A 20,246-nucleotide genomic window follows, 5' to 3' on the forward strand; every position below is an offset into this window, starting at 1 on the left:
GTAGCCAGAATAGCAAAAACTGAGATACGACGGGAGTAGCGCGCGCACACAAGCATCAAATTCGCTAGGAATTGTAGTGGACCAAGTGAAAAAGTGATAATAAAAAACAAAAATTAAAAATTGCTGAGGCTGCAAATTTTATACATAAATGTGATTTATTAAGGGAACTCTAAAAAAGAAAATTGTTCAAAAATAAAGAAAGTGCAGAAAACAGAAAAATTGTATCTTAAAAAAAATTTGTAATTTATAATATATTAATTATTTTTATTATTATAATTATTATAAAAAAAATATATAAATAAAAAAATCCATAGTGGTAAAATACTTCAATTAAAAAAATTAAAAAAAAACTCATCTCCCATTTGACCCCTTCAATCGACTACACAAAATGTCAAAAATTAAATGGAAAATTCAACCTTATCTGTTTATCGTCGCTACCTGTCTCCTCTCCAGTTGTTATGCACAAATAGATTACTTTTCATCTATTTCCGGCATGGAAAATCTACTAAGAACTGAGGAATATTTATTGCAAAGCTTCCGGGAGTATGTGCGAGCGAGCAAGCATCAATTACAGACACTTGAAAGGTAATCGTTTGCAAATGTTTATCGTTTGCATATTGGCGAAAATGTGTGCATGAGTACGTGGCAATATGTGTGTGCTAATTTATTATCCTGATTAATCAAGTTTTATGAAAAATACTTAGTTCTATAAAATATTGTATGTATAACATCAAGTTTGGCAAGTTCGTTAAGAGCTCATGGAAATAGTCAATTCTAAAGATACGTAGTGTTATTAAAAGAAGCATTTGTATATATATATATAAATGTGTTAATATTTGTTTAATATTTATCACTTCTTAACTATTATTTCTATGTTTTTAATATTATGCGCGTTTTTCCGGTTTTCAAACGTAATCGAAAGTTTATGCTAAGAAAATAATATGTCGCACAGTGGGCTACAATGGATTTTTGTCAGGGGTATTTTGAGTTTTCAGCTGGACGTTTGTGTATAGATAAGCGCCAATATATGTCTATAAGACCGTATTCAAGCAGCAGTCATTATTCACTAGTCATTGGTATAGCCTTTTCTGCGGTCGTGTGAGTCCTGTGTAAATATCCACATTTTGCAAATTTGCAAGCTAGATTATTTTCTCAAAGAAATTTAGATAGAACATACAATTGTGAATATTTGCTTAGAAGTTACACGTGTTTTAATGCCTTTAGAGCAGACCGTCTATTAATGTGTACTCTTATCTTGTATCTGCCCCACCTCGTCTCAATTGTCTCAAAATCCAGAAATTGGATGGTCTGTCCAATAACATGTTTGACTTAGTAAACTTTTTCGCCATGCGTTCTGTTTTCCCCAACCACTAAAACTCGTTCCTTCAGGTTTTCCTCTCATTTACACCCCGTTACAAAATTATAAGCACACCAATATTTTTTTATAACAAATATAATTCGTACTACAACAAAAATCATATAAAGCAAAATTTCAAATTTTGTACGGTTTTCATCAAAGCTTTAAACTTTTTAGACATCATTTTTAGAACTTTTCTAAGTATGCAGTTTTATAACGCATTGAATTTTAGCATAACAATGTACAAATTTTAATTGACTACAAAATACCGTAGTTTTTTTCACAAAGACGTTGTCTTCCATACAAAGCACATGCGTGAATTTTTTTAATAAAAAAATCCTTGCACCGTCAACAAAAAATATAGTAGGGGTACGAAATAATAATGGTTAGGACAAGTAGACCGTTCAGTAAGAAAGATCTCAAGCAAATTGTTCTGAAAATCTGTAGTATAGCATAATTATTTTTCCCTGGTTTAGGAGTGAAAGCTACCCTAACTTTTAACCATAGAATGGTGATATTGGCAAAGCCATCTAAGCCCAAAAAGGTGCTCTAATAAGTTTAATAAGTTTACTTACCCACTCTTTAGCATTTCGGAAATAGAAAATATTTTTCTAAATTTTTTGGTATTTCGTTGCCTCATCGGGTTGCACTACCGAATAGTAGCCCCGCACCAACCCATTCGGCTACGGTGGCGTGAGCTAAATGCAATTCTAATATATGAGTTTCCAGGAGATTATTGTAGCAGTGTTGCAACTACGTGATATGGGATCCATCAGCCCATCGAGATTAGTGTGTTTGTCATTCTGACTATCCGATTTTGTTAAAGCATCTGACACAGCCTGGCAGGCTCCTTCGTGTTATCAAGCCTACGAACTCATAACACTCTAATATTAGGATCAAACTGCCCACATACAGAAAAATATACGTAATAATACCCTTTTAAATATGGAGGGCAAATATTCAATGTGCTTCCCTTGTAATTGTTTGATTTTTCGTTTTTTCGTGATTGTCGTTTTTCATTATTTTCTCTCGCAATGGACTTGGAAGTATTTTCGTGTTAGTTAGGGTATTTTTATGTCTACGAAAAAATGTTACCATTCACATACTACGGTGTGAAAATTGTTTAATGATTCACTCAACCCCGCAGAAAGACATGGTCTTTGCCCACTCAGAAAAGAGCACAAGGGACTGCAAGTTTGTATCTATCTTTGTACATATTTCTTACATATTATTATTCAGTAGTCACCTAATTTTCAGGGCAACCAACTTCCCTGACAAAGCTACTCAAGGGAGAAAGTTTGCCATCGTTGAGTGTGGTATTTTAAAAATCGAGGAGAGAACTTTTTTACCGGGCTACACTTATTTCGGAATCGAAAACGGAGAGAGTAGAGGGAAATATTTTTGGTTAAACGAAATCGCCATTTGATTCTCACTCTTCACAAACTGGACGTTCCCTTTAATTTTGCCATAAGATACTCATATGCCTTAAATGTATTTTGGTGTTTATTATTTTTAACAACCAATGCCTTGTCGCACCATTTTTTACGACACCTAATATTTCAAGGCATGCCACGTAGTACGAAGCATAGACAGGGGCTGCTTCACATTAGATTTTATCGAGTACATTCGTGCTATATAACATGAAATGTTTTGTTTCTTTTTTAGGTTGAAGGTTTTCATATCGCAATGATGAGTTTTACGACTCCGGTTTCGTCATTCATATATAAAAGCACTTATACTATAAAATTGTTTATTTTGAATTTTCAAAATAAAATTTCAATCAAAGCCGATCGGGAATCAATATATACTACTTTCACATCACTTTCTAATAATGGACCTGCTTGGGCTCCCTTAGAATATTTTCATCAAATCCCCGTGGTGCTCAATGCGTTAAGGTATTCGATAATTGGCTGTAGCCTAAGAAACATTTCTAAACTTAAATTGTTTATTTATAAGAAGATATTTAAATTGTGGCAGACAGCAAAGAAACCACAATTAGCATACAAGTAATTTTACGTCAATACTTGCACATGAAACAATTTAGTTCGCATTGGGTGGAGCTGACCAAGCACCGAAGTTTTAAATAAATAAGTTGCCCAAGAGTGATTTGAACGAAATTTGAAACCTTATTGTGGACATTGATGAAACCTAGATTCGTCATTATGAACCGAAGCCTAGTAAGAGAACTTCATAGTGGAAAAGAACTACAATCAGAAATTGGTAACCCACCCTAGTATCCGAACCTGGCTCCCAGTGACGTTTTCATATTTAAAACAGGAATTACGAGAACGACATTGAGATGAAGTCGGGAATAGAAAACCATATTAAAGAGAAATCTAAAGAATTTTGAGGCATTATAAATACTCAGAAGAGTATATATCCTTTGATGGAAATTACATTGAAAAATAAGTTATGTAAAACCATACATAACATTCATTAAATATCTTAGATCGCGAACATAATACCTGCGCCTTGTATTCTAAAGCTACTTTTTTAATACAGGGTGGCTGATGAATTTTGCTACATTAAGAAACTCAAATAACTTTTTTTTTAGTGTAGGGAATTCATTTATTTTTTTTTCACGTTGAAGGTCATTAAATTTTATTAAATGTAGCTTAACTAGTTTTAAAAATAATTGAATTTAAATGCCCCCCATGCTCGTTGACACAAGTGCGGCATCTTAGTAAAAAGTTGTTCATTGCTGCTTTGAGAGTTGCGACAGGAATAGCCGCAATTGTTGCCCGAATGGATTGTTTTAGTTCATCCAAATTTGTTGGCTTTGTTTTATAAACTTCTTGTTTACATAAACCCCACAAGAAAAAGTCAGGTGCAGTAAGGTCAGGCCAACGAAATTCGGAGTTTCTTGAAATCAGTTTATTGGGAAATTTTCATCGCAACTCTGTCATAACAGTCTGGGATATGTGAGACGTTGCCCCATCTTGTTGAAACCACACAGAGTTGAAAGGAGTTCTCTTTCGGCGTAGTTCTGGATAGAAAATTTCTTTCAGCATTTTCAAATAACGGTCTCCAGTAACCGTAACGGTGTGACCATTTTCTTCAAAAAAATTAGGCCCGACAATACAGCGTGAAGAAACCGCATACCACACTGTCACGCGAAGAGGATGCAATTCCGTCTCGTGGAGTATCTGTGGGTTAGAAGTGCTCCATATTCGACAATTTTGTTTGTTCACATTGCCGTTTAAATCGAAATGGGCCTCATCAGACATGAAAAGGCAGTTTAACATGTTTTGGTCTTCTTCCACCATTTGCAGGATCTTCTGGCAAAATTCCAAGCGAATCGGCAAGTCTGCTGCATTCAGTTTGTTAACCATTTGAATTTTGTAGGGAAATAAGTCTAAATCTTTGTGTATTATTGTTTGCAAAGACTGTCGGCTGACACCAAGTTGAGCAGATAAGCTTCTTGTTGAAACCCTTGGATTGCTTTGTATAGCTGCAGCTACAGCAGCGATCGTTTCCTCCGTCCGAACTGGTGGGTTTCGATGATAAGGCCTTCTTGCGACTGTTCCTTGTTCAGCAAAATTATTCACCAGTCTCATTATGGTCCATCTGCTCGGGGGATCGCCGCCAAATATCCGCCTGTACTCTCTCTGTACCAAAACTACGGACTCCAGTGCGTGATAGCGGCGGACTATCCAAATTCTTGTTTGCGTATCCCAGTTATCCATTTTAATAAATTTTAAAGATCAATCTGCAAATTAAAACAAAAATGGAACAGATAACTTAAAAAGAAAAAAAGTTATTCAATTTTTTTTTGGTAGCGGCTTTCATCAGCCACCCTGTATAAACAAAGAAAGTAAAAAAGTCTTTGTGGAAAATTCGGTCAACTTTGGGCGTAACCAAACGTAGTCCAAGCCGAAGTTGAAGTTCGGATGATCTCTAAATAAGAGCACTTAAACACACCCATAAATAAACCGGATGTTTGGAAACAACTGCTAGATGGCTTAGCTACCTATGATGAACATATTCTGTATATTGTGTATATCAGGCAAAATCAGCCTAGACTAAATTACAACTGTCTGTCTACGATACCCACTACAGCACATTTCCGATGTTATATCAACAGAAAATAGAGAGAAAACATAAATTGAGACTGCTGACAAATGAAAGCGAAATTGGCAAAACCCCATATTCCTGAAATCAGATTGGACTACGAAAACATGCTACTGATGCTCTATGCCTCCTCAGTAAGAATATAAATAGAGGTATCTAAAAAACCTAGTGTAGTATTTTTTTAATAAATAAAATATGAATATAAATAAAAGGAGGATTAAAAGTTGCGGCCTACTAATTTCACTCACTATTAGTAAATTAGGAAAATTGTTTTTTTTTTTTTGGACCACATAATTCTCTAATCTAAGCCCTTCCATTTTACGCTCAATTGATATTCAGAAAATACGCATTGATCATGATAAAACTATAGACCGGCTGGCCATCTGCATAATAAAGCAGATATGAAACAAAAAAACAAACAGAAAATGTTTAAATTTCAAATTAAGACTTCTTCAAACCGGTAAAGCTGACGCTAAGCTTCAAATTATTACGTTGAATAGTTAAATATGAATTTTTAATGACCTGACCGTCGGCACGTTTGTAAGTGATTAAACGCCTATCTTGTTAACACAGGGGTAGAATGTAGGAGTATGAAAAAATATGTTCGTGAGTGCGTTGCGACAATGACAGTCAAGTTTATGGTTTATGTTAATTGATAAGAAGTTGGTAGAAAACAAAAACGAAACAGCTGACCGCAATTTCAAAGTTCAAGTTGGTATAAAGAGCCAAAGTTCAGAGTTTTGCTATATGATGAAAAGTTTGAAAAACAGGGGATTTAATTGATCGGTATATTGACAAATTGATGATTAAAAAATCTTTGTTGGAATGTTTTTTTTTAAATCATCGTGTGGGGCAATGTTAGCACAGAGTAATAAAAACAAGTAATGAAATGCCTAAGTTCGCTACTTCATTGGCTTCGGAGCTTAATTAGATGAATTGCATTTTGATTAGGTGAAGCAGAACCCCCATTGGCAGAGTTTTATGAAGATACACACATTTGCTTTAAGGGGGTGGTGTTACTTCCATTTTTTGCACCTTATTCGTTGTACAGAGAGTTGGGTAAATGAACGGGCAGACATACATGCATACATAAATACCATATATATGGCTTAATCGATTGATTTCGTCATTCTGAGCCTTTTGGTGCATACTCATGTGGGCTTATCCATCTCTATTCCGATAAACTCCCACAAGTTACCCCAATGTGAACTAGGCTGTAATACATTACTAGATTAGGACGACGGGTATAAATAATTGGGTGGACTTCTTAACTAACCTAATAATAAATTTCAATGGCGCATAATTATAGTCGATGATAAGTTGATTCTGTATTTGTTAAACAAAGGTATGAAACAGATATAATTTATTTTAATCATAATAGAATTAGTACCTGGGGTGGCTTTCCATGGCAATCATGGCATTAATGTTATGTTTTTCTTTTCTATTAAAATATATTTCATTTTATTTATTTAAATCAGTTGTATAGAGTACTTCAACATTATTATATACAACTAGAATGATTTGAACATGAAAGTTTCTTAATCTAAATTTTTACACCCATACATTAACAAATGAATCCAATATATATAACTTAACAATAGTAATAAGATGAGGCTTTGACAGTAGGAAAATAAAAGGAAGATTACGAAAAATAAGTAGTTATTAGAGAATAAAGAGAAAAATGTAACGTCCTCTGTGAAATGGCAATTAATTTCAATTTAAACCCACCGCAAGTTGGTATTTATTAACAGTTAGTTCTACTTAAAAATAAATGCTCTTCAAGCCTAATAGTGAATAACAGCTGTCATATATTATTTCACTTATTTACTTAATCTAGAAAATCTAACGGTTTTCATTCAGACTAAGTGTTTAATATTAAAAATTACATTGTAATTAATTAAAAATTGCAGACAATAAAAGCTACAACTTAAATTTTGTTAAAGGAAAATCTAATTCTGAAAGAATTTCTGCGCAGGTAGTGGAGGTTATCGGCTACAAATCAACTAAACTTGGCTTGATAACTGTGTAACCATACATACTTGTTTTTCTTTGAGTTTTTGCTTAAATATTTCGTAATCCCTTTCAATAAGATTTGCATCAGGGCACTGTGAGGACCAATCCAACTTCAGGACCTACACACCTTCGGCTTCGATGCTTAGGATCATTGTCTTCTTATAAACTTCATGGTTCATTGCTTTTTCCAAACATCTTCGCAGCTCTCGGTAATAATGTTTTTAATGCGATAATGTAAATTTAAATACCATAATCTAGAAAGAATTCTAATTGGTTGTAAACAGAAACAAACAACAAAATCCTTTTTCGAAGAAGCAATCCCAAATATGAACCTTAACTGGATGCTTAGCAGTTCGTTGAAGTTGTCGATTATTAGCAGAACACCAGGACTGGCATATGCAACTATTCACCTAAAAGGAAGATTCATTCGTGAATATAACGTTTGCCCAAATGTGTTCTGAATTTGCCGAACTTTTTAACAACTGGATTCAAAAAGTCATGAGAGTAAGGAGAAAAGGAGTCTTCAGCTTCACATAAATGAAATGGCGTTTTGAGTGGATACTTATTTATTAGTCCGAAGAATTAGGGGCATAAAAACTAATCGAATTACTCAATTTTCATACGAGGGCGGTTCAATAAGTATCCGTGTTTGATGACAGAGAGCGTTTCTTAGGGAAGTTGGTGTTAGCATCGTGTGCACTGGAAAAAGAGCAGTGTTGTTCAGTAATTCTCTTTTTGTTTTTGGATGGGAAAAAATGCGAGGAGATAAAAACAAAGTTGGATGCTGTCTATGGGAACGCTTCGCCAGCTATGACCACACTTAAATATTTCAACATAGACGAACATCCGTTTTTTGATGAGGAGCGACCAGGACGCCCGGCTGATCTGATTACCGAGTAAGTCATTTAAAAAGTCCATGACGTGATTCTCGCTGATCGATGAACGAAAGTGCGCGAAGTAACAGAGACCATAGGTGTGTCGACCGGAATGGCAATTAATATTTTACATTGTAAGTTACCGATGAAAAAATTGTCGGCCCGAGGGGTGCCGCGATTGCTAAAGATGGACAACAAACGGATGTAGGTGTTAACTTCGAAGCAGTATTTGGAGCAATTTATGCAAGATCCGAAGGAATTTTTACGGCGAGTTGTCACCGTTGATGAATCCTGGATTCATTATTACACACCAGAAACTAAGCAGCAATCAAAACAATGGATTTCTCTCGGTGAATCCAAAGAAGACGAAGACAGTCCTACAGGTATCAGCCGGAAAGGTCATGGCGACAATTGTTTGAGATGCGAACGGCGTCATCCTCATGGATTTTTTAAAATGAAAAACCAAGTATGCAGCATTACTACATGAAATCGGAATCTGAATATAAATGCAAATGAAATTTTTCCCGGATAGGTTTTACTGTCGCGCCGTATAATACAATAAGTGGTATTCATCAATTTCGTAACCACAAAACCATGCCTTTGATTTCCAGGATGTATTCACGAATAAACAATTTTTTTGTTTTTTCGAATAAAGTGTGATTTGTTTATGAAGGCAAAAAATCTACATTCAATCACAAAACGGCCTTATTAGGTGTCATGTTTGGCCAGTATGTGCCACAACATTTTATAGTTTACTTATAAATATGAAGCTATTTGCACACTTAGAGTTTTAAAAGCTCTTCTCCCAATAGTTCATATTAAATATTCCTAAATTATTTTTTGATCGAAATCGATTTCTCCAAAAACATTAGTGTAACCATTTAATAAATGTAAAAAAAAACGACTATAAAATATCTCCTCTTTCTTTAAATGATTTTTTAGTGAGTTGCATCGTATTGAAATGGAGTATGCACAGGCAGCGCGTAATACTGAAAATTATTTGACCAACCCAGTAAATGTTTATCGACTGATGAAACGCCTCACCAACGACTGGACGATATATGAGGAGCGGGTGCAAGCCGATGATGCGGCAAAAAGTGAGTAGAGAAAGCTTAATATTTTAATTCCTTGTTTACATGTCATTAAATTCACTCCAAATCGTCATAGCATTCCTGCGACAAATGGCTGAGTACCGAGAAACCCTAAGTTTCCCCAGCCAAGACGATTTTGAAGCCTCGGCAGCTGCTCTGGCGCGTCTACAAGAAACGTATCATCTGGATACGGAACAAATAGCTGGAGGCTTCTTAAATGGCGTCAAATATGGGTAAGTGAAACGGCAGATAGTACATAAGTATTCCACAAGCCCCTTTATTTGTTTAAAGACTAGAAAACTGAAAATATTGTGATGTCACAGTTTAGAGTTTTTAGGTAATTGATTTGTAAAGGGTCTTTCAAAACTGACACCCAGACGGTAACTTTTCTTATGTCAAGTAGGCAGATATACAATTTTATGCGATAGAACAACTAATTATTGAAATTTATTATAAAAATTGCTGATCTTTAAGAAAAACATATTGCAAAAATAATCGTCCGAATGAGTCGACAATTCAAAGGTTGGTGAAAAAATTTCAAGAAACGGGTTCTGTTGAGGCTAGAAAAAGGCCTACCAGGCAAAAAACTGGACGTTCTGCTGAGAATATTGGTGTAGTAGCACAAAGTGTTGCTGAAGAACCTTCCACAGCGAAACATTGACGTTTTCAACAATTAGGCATTAATGAATCGACTGTTTGTCCGATTTACCTGTAGACGTGCGCATGGTAGCCATTTAAATGATTTGTTTAGAGCCGCATTTTGAATAAAAAAAATTAAACAGGAAATAGTCTGAATGTTCATATATTTTATTTTACAACAATATCTAGGCGCGTCTTTAGAAAGACCCTAAACTAAATGCTAGGTGCATATTAGGAGAGATTTCTTATCCTTCCCTGCCCTGAAATCTTGGTACGTTTCCTAAAAACTCTCTTTTTCATAGTTGATTTAACATACCCTAATTTTTGTTCCAGAACCAGCATGACTTGGCAGGACTGTTTTGTTTTGGGCAAACAATTGTTCTATTTAGAGGAGTACAACCACACAAAATTATGGTTGAAAGAATCCATGCAACGCCTAAGCCGTGAGCCATATTACAAACATCCACACACTTTCGAATATGTAGAGGATGTGGCGAAAAGTCTACTTAATTTAGGTGAGCTGTCGAGCTATTTTCTTAATATGAAAAAATATATTAAAAGCTTAAGTATTCACCTTTTTCTGTTACTTTTATTTATCGATTATTTCGTAACAGGTGACTTGGAGACAGCACTTAAACTCTCTGATGATATCCTGAGACTTGATCCCACCCGCGAAACCGCTTCGTACGTCAGAAAAACCATACTCAGTCCAGTGGGCGAAAGGAAACCGTCTCTAACCACAAACCCCTCTTACTATCATGTAAGTCGAAGCCCTTTGAATAGATTGAAAATTAACATTTAGCACACGAACTGAATCGCTTTTCGTCATCCCTCTCTTATCGCCTAGCAAACCGAGGAATTTGAAACGTACAAAAAAGTTTGTCGCGGTGAAATTAAACCCTCTTCAGCGCAATTACGTACACTCCGTTGCCGCTATGAAAGCAATAATCATCCTTATCGCCTTATAGCTCCTTTCAAAGTGGAGGAACATAGCTTGGATCCATTGGTGTTGACATTTCACGATTTTATCAGCGACACAAAGATTGCTACCATCAAACACATGGCCACACCACACATGCAACGTTCCACGGTACGCGATGTAGTCACTATGTCAAAGGCCACTGACTTCCGCATCAGCAAGAACGCTTGGTTAGGCTATCAGGAGCACACTTACATGTTGGATATGTTGCGTGATTTGCACGATATCACCGGCCTCGATGTGACGCGCTGTGAAAAATTGCAGGTAGCCAATTACGGACTGGGCGGGCACTATGAACCACATTGGGACTTCTATTTGGTAAGTGTAGATTGCGGCACCGCAAGAACGTTGCTACATATTGTAGATTGCGGTATATTGTAGTGCATGACGTTAAGTTATTTGTTCGTTTGTTTGGTTTTCCGCACTTTTAGGACTCTGAATACATACAAGAGGGATTGGGTAATCGCATAGCCACCGCTATTTTTTATGTGAGTGTGTATGAATTCCAAACTCCTGTTTATGTTAGTTTTGAAACCAATTTCTTTGCAACTCGCATAGCTCTCCGAGGTGGAACAAGGTGGCGCTACTGCCTTTCCATACTTGAATACCGCCATCAAGCCCAAAACGGGCAACGTACTTTTCTGGTACAATTTGCATCGGTCGCTGGATGGAGATTATCGTACTAAACATGCAGCGTGTCCGGTATTGAAAGGATCCAAATGGAGTGAGTATAAATGAGGGCCACTGGGATTGGTTTAAATTTTCATAAAACACAATTATAAAGCCAGCTAATGTGGTTTTGGGTAAGGCTGCCAGGTACTTAGTGTCGAAAATTAGTTACCTAAGAAATGAGTACAAATTCATTAACTTCATTTATAATTCATTTAGTTTCAGTTTATTTAGAAGTAATGATTTGATTTTACAATCTCTTACGTTTACATAGCATAGCGTGACAGTAATATTAACTAATTCATCGATGAATGTTTTTGTAGTGTAGCTCTTGAAATAGAACGAAATTTACGTATATTTTCCCTGAAGGTGTTCATCTGCAGAAAAATGTCGTTACTATTATAAATTTAATTTTACGCAAAAATATTATATGTACATATATGTTGGCGCTCTTTGAGGGTACTTAGTCGAGCTCCTCCTCCTATTTGTGGTGTGTATCTTGATGTTGTTCCACAAACTAAGGGGCCTACAGTTTTAAACCGACTCCAAACGGCAGATATTTTTTATGAGAAGCTTTTTCATGGCAGAAATACACTCGGAGGTTACCCATTGCCTGCCAAAGGGCGACGGCGCTTAGAAAAAACTTTTTCTACCATTTTGGTGTTTCATGCAGGGAGATTCGAACCTACGCACTACTGCATGATAGTCAGGCACCATCTCATTCGGCTACGGCGGCCGCCGCAAAAATATTACGGCTTGTTAAAATAGAGGCCCTTTTGCCATAGATTTGGCTTACCTATTACAAAAATGCTGTAGGAAGGACAGAATCAAAAGAAATGTTTATCAATAAAAATTGAGCGTGGATATTATAATTTCGGACAAAACCAGTATATCCGGCAGTCCTAACTGTTAGGGGAGTTCAAGATAGAATACAAAATCGTGCCATCGCAGCCATGACGTAGGCACGAAAAAAGTACAAATGAAAGGAAGAGGAAAAATACACGAGGAAAATACGTGGAAAGCAAAGTAATAAAATGAATTTGTAGGCGTTATTATCATTCTTGCTTTCAATATTTAACACGCGGGACTTGATGTTTATTATTTGGTTTAATTTAAGAATCAAAATATTCACTGATTGATTCACGAACAGTCTCCACACAATGGTTTGTTTCTCTTCTGTGCTGACATCACTCAAAACAGCAGAATCTGTCTAATTCGCCAAGAACATAGTAGTGCTACTGGATTGGCGCCTTCTTTGTATTCTCTACATTGTAATAGCACTCCATTTCAGCGCGAAACTAAAGCTGACTGGTAAAGTACCGAACACCTCAATGTTAATAAATTTCCTTACTTAGAAATATACGAAAAATAGTATTAAACCTGCTCAGAAATTGATTATACTTATCAATGAAAGTTCCGTCAAATGCATCCCATCCTTTCCGGAGATTAGGGTGTTCACCCAGGCAAAGTTCTTGTCACCCTGTTACACATTCACATTTTGTGGCCATTTTTCAAAAAAAATCTCTACCATTCGGCTGCCACTTAAGAGAATGTCGAACACACTCAGCGTTATATCCTTGACCGGTTTTACTCCTTAAGTACGACAAACTGAGAGAACAAATATTATTACATTTGCAAACTGTTCACCTTCCCAGCATCCATTTTCTCAAGCACAACAATTGATTTATTGCCTTCATGAAATGGATCCTTCAGCGATGAAATCACAATTGAATTTTAAAAGCCGGCGAGGAATAAACTTGGATTGTCAAAATGTCCACCTTTTGCACGTATTGCCCCATAAAAATTCTCCATGGTGTCCTGATTTAAACGGCATGATCGGATGCATTCCATGGCGTGCATACCAATACAAATCCCTGAACGAGTTGTTGCTTAAACACCATTTTGAAAACGAAATGTTTTTTCTACACTTTTACTCAAAGTTTCGAGAGTTAGCAACCCAGTGTCTTGCTAAGGAAGGGAACGAGAAAGCTGCTTACTGAACATCTGATTTTCGTAAGGCTCCCATCCAAACTATTTCATTCAGTGCCTATTGTGTTGCTCATAAATATTTCACAAGAAAAAGTAGTAGTTGTACTGTTTGGTTTGCTTCAATATTAATACGTAAATTTCGCATATGAGTAGGATGTGTCTTGTATCAGCACGAACGTGACCGGCATTGATTTCTCTGATGAGAATACGAAGGTTGATATTTATCACGGTGAAAAGAATTCAATGGTTTTCGAGAAAAGCGACACAACTCAAAATTAACTCAAATTCGGAGTTTTGCCGTTAAAAGCAAAAATCAACTACAGAGTTTATATATTTTTATCTGGAAAAGCGTCATAAGCGAATCTTGAAGCAATTCTGAGAGATGGCGTTAGTGTCGTTTTGTCAGGTGATCGAATTGGCGCGTCAATTATCTAGAAAACTGACCCACCTCAGTATTTTGTATTTTTGAATTATGTCACTTTTCTCAAAAACCATCGAATTGTACTCCATAACAGACCGTTATTCGGTGAATTCGACAGAATCTGCTAATGGGCCGAAGTCAATTGGGATTTAGAAAAAAAACTGAGATCGTATTGATGATATACGAAAAAATCAACACAATGCCATTTCGTTAGTATCTAAGCAACGACTGATTGGATGAGTGTGTAAATACAGGTGAAATGATCCTGCAGAATTCGGCTGCTGAATCTCCCTTGTTGCGTGGCATTCCAAGTACCGCTCACAATTTTCTTTTTCACAAACTTCTTTTAAATAGCAAACCTTGTAAATCTATCACACTCGGATATATACATATCAACATACTTCCATCTTTGGACACTTTTAGGATTGTTGTCAGACGCTATTTGCGGTTTCCATTGGAAAGTTTGACATATTTTACCATGAATGCACTCAGAAGGTGTTATGTGCAGTGGCTTTAAATATCATCTCGCCGAAAAAATTAAATTAAACCGTTAACATTTTCATATGATTCTTTTCCACGATTTCCGTCCTGAACGTAACAGCACAAGAATGCATCGATGAACTAAAATAATTATACGGCGAGTGAGCACCATTCTTTAGCGTCGTAAAAAATGGTACAATGAGTTTTCTCGTAGTCGCTGTTCGCTCACTGACGAATTTCAGGATGGGCGTCCAAAATCAATAGTTGTACATGAAAATATCGATGATTTGAGCGAAATGATTGAACAAGGTCGTCATGCCACATAATGCAAGATTGATTGATTGGGAATAAGATTTTGCACGATCAGCTCATGTTGAAGAAGGTGTGTTGAATCTCAACAATTTGAAAAACACCATGGTAACGAAACTATACAATGCACCTGAAAATTAGTTCAAATGAATTCACAATTGGCATTGATTGATCATCATGGATAATATCTTGGAAAACAATAAAACCACCAAAATTCATTTTTTCTTTTGTAAATATAAATAGTAACCCTCGTAACTTCCCAACATACATACAAAAATTGAAGAAGTTTGCGGCAAGATGATATGAAAATTTAAACACGCGAATGTCAACCAATTCCGTTTGGGATGATTTGGGTGGATGTAGTAATGACCGATAGTAGTTCTCCGTTTTGTGTTTTTGGACCATAAGGTCAAGGTTAATCCGAATGTCTAGCACACGAAAGTCTTGAAAGGTTCCAGGAAGTCATGGGTAACGCAATTCTTCGCTGAAAGAAAGAGTGAGTGAATGTTTCAACAGATTATCTGCCATCACATAAAATAGTTGCCATGCTATGCTTGGCAGACATCGTTCCGTACTTCATCTGATCTTCTACTACTTGGTATATTCACCAGCAGCGATATTCTCGATTTCTTGGCATAGGATGATTTGCAGGTCTCGATTAAATCGATAAAATAAGAGTGTAAAAAACAGTAACCCTAACAAAGATTCGAAATGAAATGGGGAAAATTGGTAAAGCGTCTTAAAATATTAATACAACAAAATTAAATTTTAAATAAAGAACTTTTGAGAAGTTCAATTAGGACACCCTAAATAACTGTTATATATAAGTAGGAATATATAAGTAGTAATGTAATAATGTTTATCTATAAACTCAACCTCAACGTCATAAACTTTTGTGTTTATTTCAGTCGCCAATGTTTGGATCAACGATATAACGCAACCATTTACGCGGCCCTGCCTATTGCATAATGACAATGAAATTTCCAGGCCGTACGCAACTGTTAAATGATTTTTTTTTAACCATATATTTATAATATTTATTAGATATTATTATTTACTGTAAATATATGTATTTATGTATACGAGTATAAGTATAAACTTTTTTTGCGATTCTATATAACTTTTTATAATATAATAATAATATAATTATAATAATTTGAAAAAACAATAATAAAAATTTATAAGAATTGCGGAGCTTTTTTTGCTTGATTTTAGAGATCTTCAAATTTGTGTTTCGAAATTGGGGGATTGTCTACGAGTTTGGAGCCGCGTTAAGGGTTTATTCTGTCATTCATCCATCATCCAGCCTAAATCTATTATTCTCTACAAACACATTAAGCAATTCATAGACAAGCTTTTCGCAGCCGCTAAAGATCGCCGTTTGATACAATAATCTATTTTATACGCGCTGGGTATCAAACGTCACTACTTCCCTTTTTATATTGGAATCATAAAAACACAAAGCAAGAATGGACTGGATGTTTACCAGGATGTCGCTATTTTCAACAAGTTAACCGGATAGCGTTTGCGACAAACAATTGCAATTTATAAAGAAACTAGCGTACCCTCGCCCGCTTCGCTAGACGATAAATTCAATGATTTGCTGAAAGAGAATAAAATTAATACGAAACAAAGCAAATTCTTTGATACAATTTCATTCGAACTTTATTATAACACTTTTTGGTAGACAACGTTTTTGGTTTTTTCATCTTTCGCGTGAATAATGACGATGGTTTGCCAACTCGTGAGCAAGCTACATACAATTGTCCATGAGAAAAAATTGGGTATTCTAAATTAATACCGCACATTTGTAGAGACTGTCCTTGCGCCTTATTAATTCTCATAGCGAAGGCAAGGCGAATAGGGAACTGCAAACGTTTGAAATCGAATGGTAAATCCGCCGGAATCAGTGGAATTCAGGGTATGAAAATATCTTCTCCTTTGTACTTCCCTTTCAAAATTGTTGCTTCGATAACGTTACCCATTAGCTTCTTCACAGCGAGTCTGGTACCGTTGCAAAGTCGGGGCACATTACTATTGCGCAGCATAATAATCGGTGCTCCAATTTTTAATCGTAAATTATGAGGTAGTAAGCCTGGCAAATCGAGTGAGTTTAAGAATTCAGTTGGATAATTTACGACCTCATCTTGATCAGTAATAGTGTCCATTGACTTATACGCAACTATGTCACCAGCTATTTGATCTAAAATAGCTGAATTTATGTATATCATTGACGTCCTTATTTTTCCCAGCTAAAATTGCTCTTTCGCTGAGTCAATCATGGTTTTTGTAATGTTGAACTATGTTTGGAATTACACTCTGTATCAATGCCTATTTAGACTGTGCAAAAGTGCAGAAATTGTTAGGCAATGTTATCATTCCTGTTGTTTTTGAAAAAAGGTTTATTTTTTTTGGTTAAAAAGTGTTTTTTGAAGTTTTGAAAAACACTTCGCTCTAACAAATTTCTTCTCAGTTAATTGCTGAAAATTAAATATTTTGAAAAAACTATTTTTTTTAATTTAACGTTTTTGAGAAAATTTTGTTCTTGAAAAAATTTCATACTTTTGTAAAAGTTTAAATTGATTTGTTAAAAAAGATTTTTTTCCGCTTTGAAAAACACCCCCTCGAAAAAATGTATTCTCTATTAATAGTGGAATATGAAATGCTTTGAAAACACCATTTTTTTTTTTTAATTTTGTTTGGTTTTCAGAAAATTTTGTTTTGAAAAAATTTCATACCCTTGAAAAAGTTTTATTTTATTTGTTTAAAATTTTTGAATTTTTTTTTTTTTGTAATTTTAGAAAAACACCTCTTCGAAGAAATTTATTTTATCTTTTTGAGGAAAATTTGGTTTTGAAAAAATTTCATGCTTTCGAAATTTTTTTATTTTACTTTATTTCTTCAAAATTTTTGAAAACAATTTTTTTTATAATTTTCGAAAAACACCCCTTTGAAAAAATGTTTTCTATGTGTCATAGTGGTATTCCATTAACTTTTAGGATTATAGTCAAATACTTACAAATATCTACGCTTTCACAAATAGCAACAATAAACAAATTTCCTCAAAACCAAAAAATTTACTTTTTTTCTAAAAAAATTCTAAACAAACAACGTAATAAATTTAGAATTTTGTGTTCACGAAAAAACAGTATTGTTTTTATTGTATTAACTGAAAACCAAAATGTTGCAAAAAATCAAAACAAAACTAAATTATTTTTTTGTGTTCATTTGGTCCATATGTTCCATAAAAAGTTGATATGGTAAATAATATGCAGGGTCTGATACACGCAAATTTCCATTGACCATTATAGTGACAATCGATCACCAATCCCAACAGGATTTCAAAATCAGAGTTGGAATGAGTTGTTGTGTGGTGTACTTCTGAAAAAATGAGAAATAAATAAAATAAATCTAAAAATTCGAATTCTAATAGTCTAAGAGCTGGCTACATGAAAGTGCCCTCATCAGGTACATGGCTAATTTATATTGAAAATAATAGTATTAGTGTAGACGAATATAAAAATGAATGTCTGCCATTGCAAAACTGGGGCGCAAAGGGGGGATACGCAGTGAAAGGGGTGAATTTTGGGTGGAAAAAAATTCATAAGGTACAGGTATTCTATGTACGGGAAAAGTTTGGTTATATATTTGAGAAAGTGTAAAAAAAATTGGCAGACATTTTGCGAGGGGCTAACTCCCCGGCAGACGGCGCTGAAGATTGCAAAAATTAATTAAAAAAAAATCATAAGGTACATGAATTCCAATTATTGTATTTTAAAGTTTAAACATTCCAAAAGCCATTTACAAAATGGCAGACAAAAAAGTGAGGGCTAAGGCCGCGGCAGACGACGTTAAAAAGTGCGCTACACGTCAACATTTTTAGTCACATTCGCAATCGGAATCTGATTCGGACGTGATATCTCCTTCGCTATCGCTATATTCATATTCATTTGATTCGCTTTCTGCATTAATGCCTTCATCGCCTGTAACAAAGCACAAAGCAAAATGATTTTTAGACATTTAATAGAATGGAATAGTTATATGTTCTGTGGATAAATATATTACCTTCGTTTGTTCCAGGATCAATAATATCTTGTATTGTACTAGGCAGCTGTGGTCCGTCAAACCATTTAAATGTATACTTTCCCTCTACTAATATCCATCCGCAAGTTTCTGGTCGTAAATATGATAGAATTTTCTTATGAGCATTTTTCCATATTGTAGCAATATATTTGGTCCTCAATAAATGCTGCGTTAATTCAGCCTGGCTAGGAGGCAAAGTGGATGAGTCAAAATTCTGCAATTTTTTTTTCTGGAAAGGTTCCTCCAAATCGTTGACCTTATAGGTTTTTAAAAATAAGGCGAATCGTGCATCATTTACGGAGCTCAACAATGGAAAGTTGTACAAATGACAGATAAACTTTTCAAGAATCGGGAAAACAGCGGTTTCATCACAGTCTTCATGTCCAATTTGACCGAATGCTTTTTGTAAGTCTTCATTTTTCTTTAAAATCTGTAAAAGACGTTGCTTTCCCTTGCGAAATAATGAGGGATTAAAATCGCAGCCAGTCAAAGCATGAAATCCTGGCAGAGATTGACACATTATCTCGCCTAACTTTTCATGCAACGTCGATACGTCAATTATTCGTTGCTTATTCCAAACCCCTGTTTGAATATAAACTTTGCTATTGTGTTGTACGTGAATCATATTAGCCAACATAATAATTAAAATATCCGTATCTGAGCATTTTATTAGAATGTTCGCTGTTGACTCGATATTGCACGCATGATATACTATTTTTGAATCCGCCTCTTCATGCAAATCGAGAGTAAACTTATCATTTTTTGAAAATAATATGCTTTCATTCACAGCTTCATATTGATAACAGTTATCAAAATTGAGTAGCACTTTTTTATTTTGAAAGAATGGAATTAATTCTTGATTTTGCCAGTTGAAGATTAAAAATTTCACGAGTGCCTCTTTGAAAAAGCTGTTTCGGAGTTCTTTATTAAAGTCTGATGGTCTTGATTGTTCAGGTCCAGAAATCACGTACATACGATTACCAGAGGAACCGCTTCGCTGACATCTTTCGTAATCTTTGATAGATGGTGACCAATATCTATCAAAAATTACATGAATTTCACGGGCTGCATTGTTAGTCACCATTTGAAGTATTTTTTTGGAGATACTTCCGAATGTTTTTGGTAAATCCTTGATACAATGTATGAGAAAGAATCCGTCTATTAATCAAATGTCAGTGTAGCTTGGGGCTGTACTTTGAACATCTTTTTCCAACGACTTCAACAAAACAGATTTATCTGTTTTATAAATCGATCCATCCAAGTGACACAT

At 35.2% G+C, this 20,246-nt stretch overlaps 1 protein-coding gene across 1 annotated transcript; it reads left to right on the forward strand.

Moving 5' to 3' along the window:
• Window positions 1-254: 254 nt before the first annotated feature.
• LOC129252672 (prolyl 4-hydroxylase subunit alpha-1) lies at window positions 255-16,001 on the forward strand. Its single transcript, XM_054890951.1, has 9 exons — window positions 255-585; window positions 9,259-9,413; window positions 9,484-9,640; window positions 10,380-10,561; window positions 10,661-10,806; window positions 10,894-11,343; window positions 11,457-11,513; window positions 11,584-11,749; window positions 15,802-16,001. Exons 1-9 carry the CDS (start codon window positions 389-391, stop codon window positions 15,900-15,902), a joined length of 1,611 nt encoding a protein of 536 aa, XP_054746926.1. The 5' UTR covers window positions 255-388; the 3' UTR covers window positions 15,903-16,001.
• Window positions 16,002-20,246: the final 4,245 nt, after the last annotated feature.

This window comes from Anastrepha obliqua, chromosome 1 (genome assembly GCF_027943255.1).
Source record: "Anastrepha obliqua isolate idAnaObli1 chromosome 1, idAnaObli1_1.0, whole genome shotgun sequence".
NCBI lineage: Eukaryota > Metazoa > Arthropoda > Insecta > Diptera > Tephritidae > Anastrepha > Anastrepha obliqua.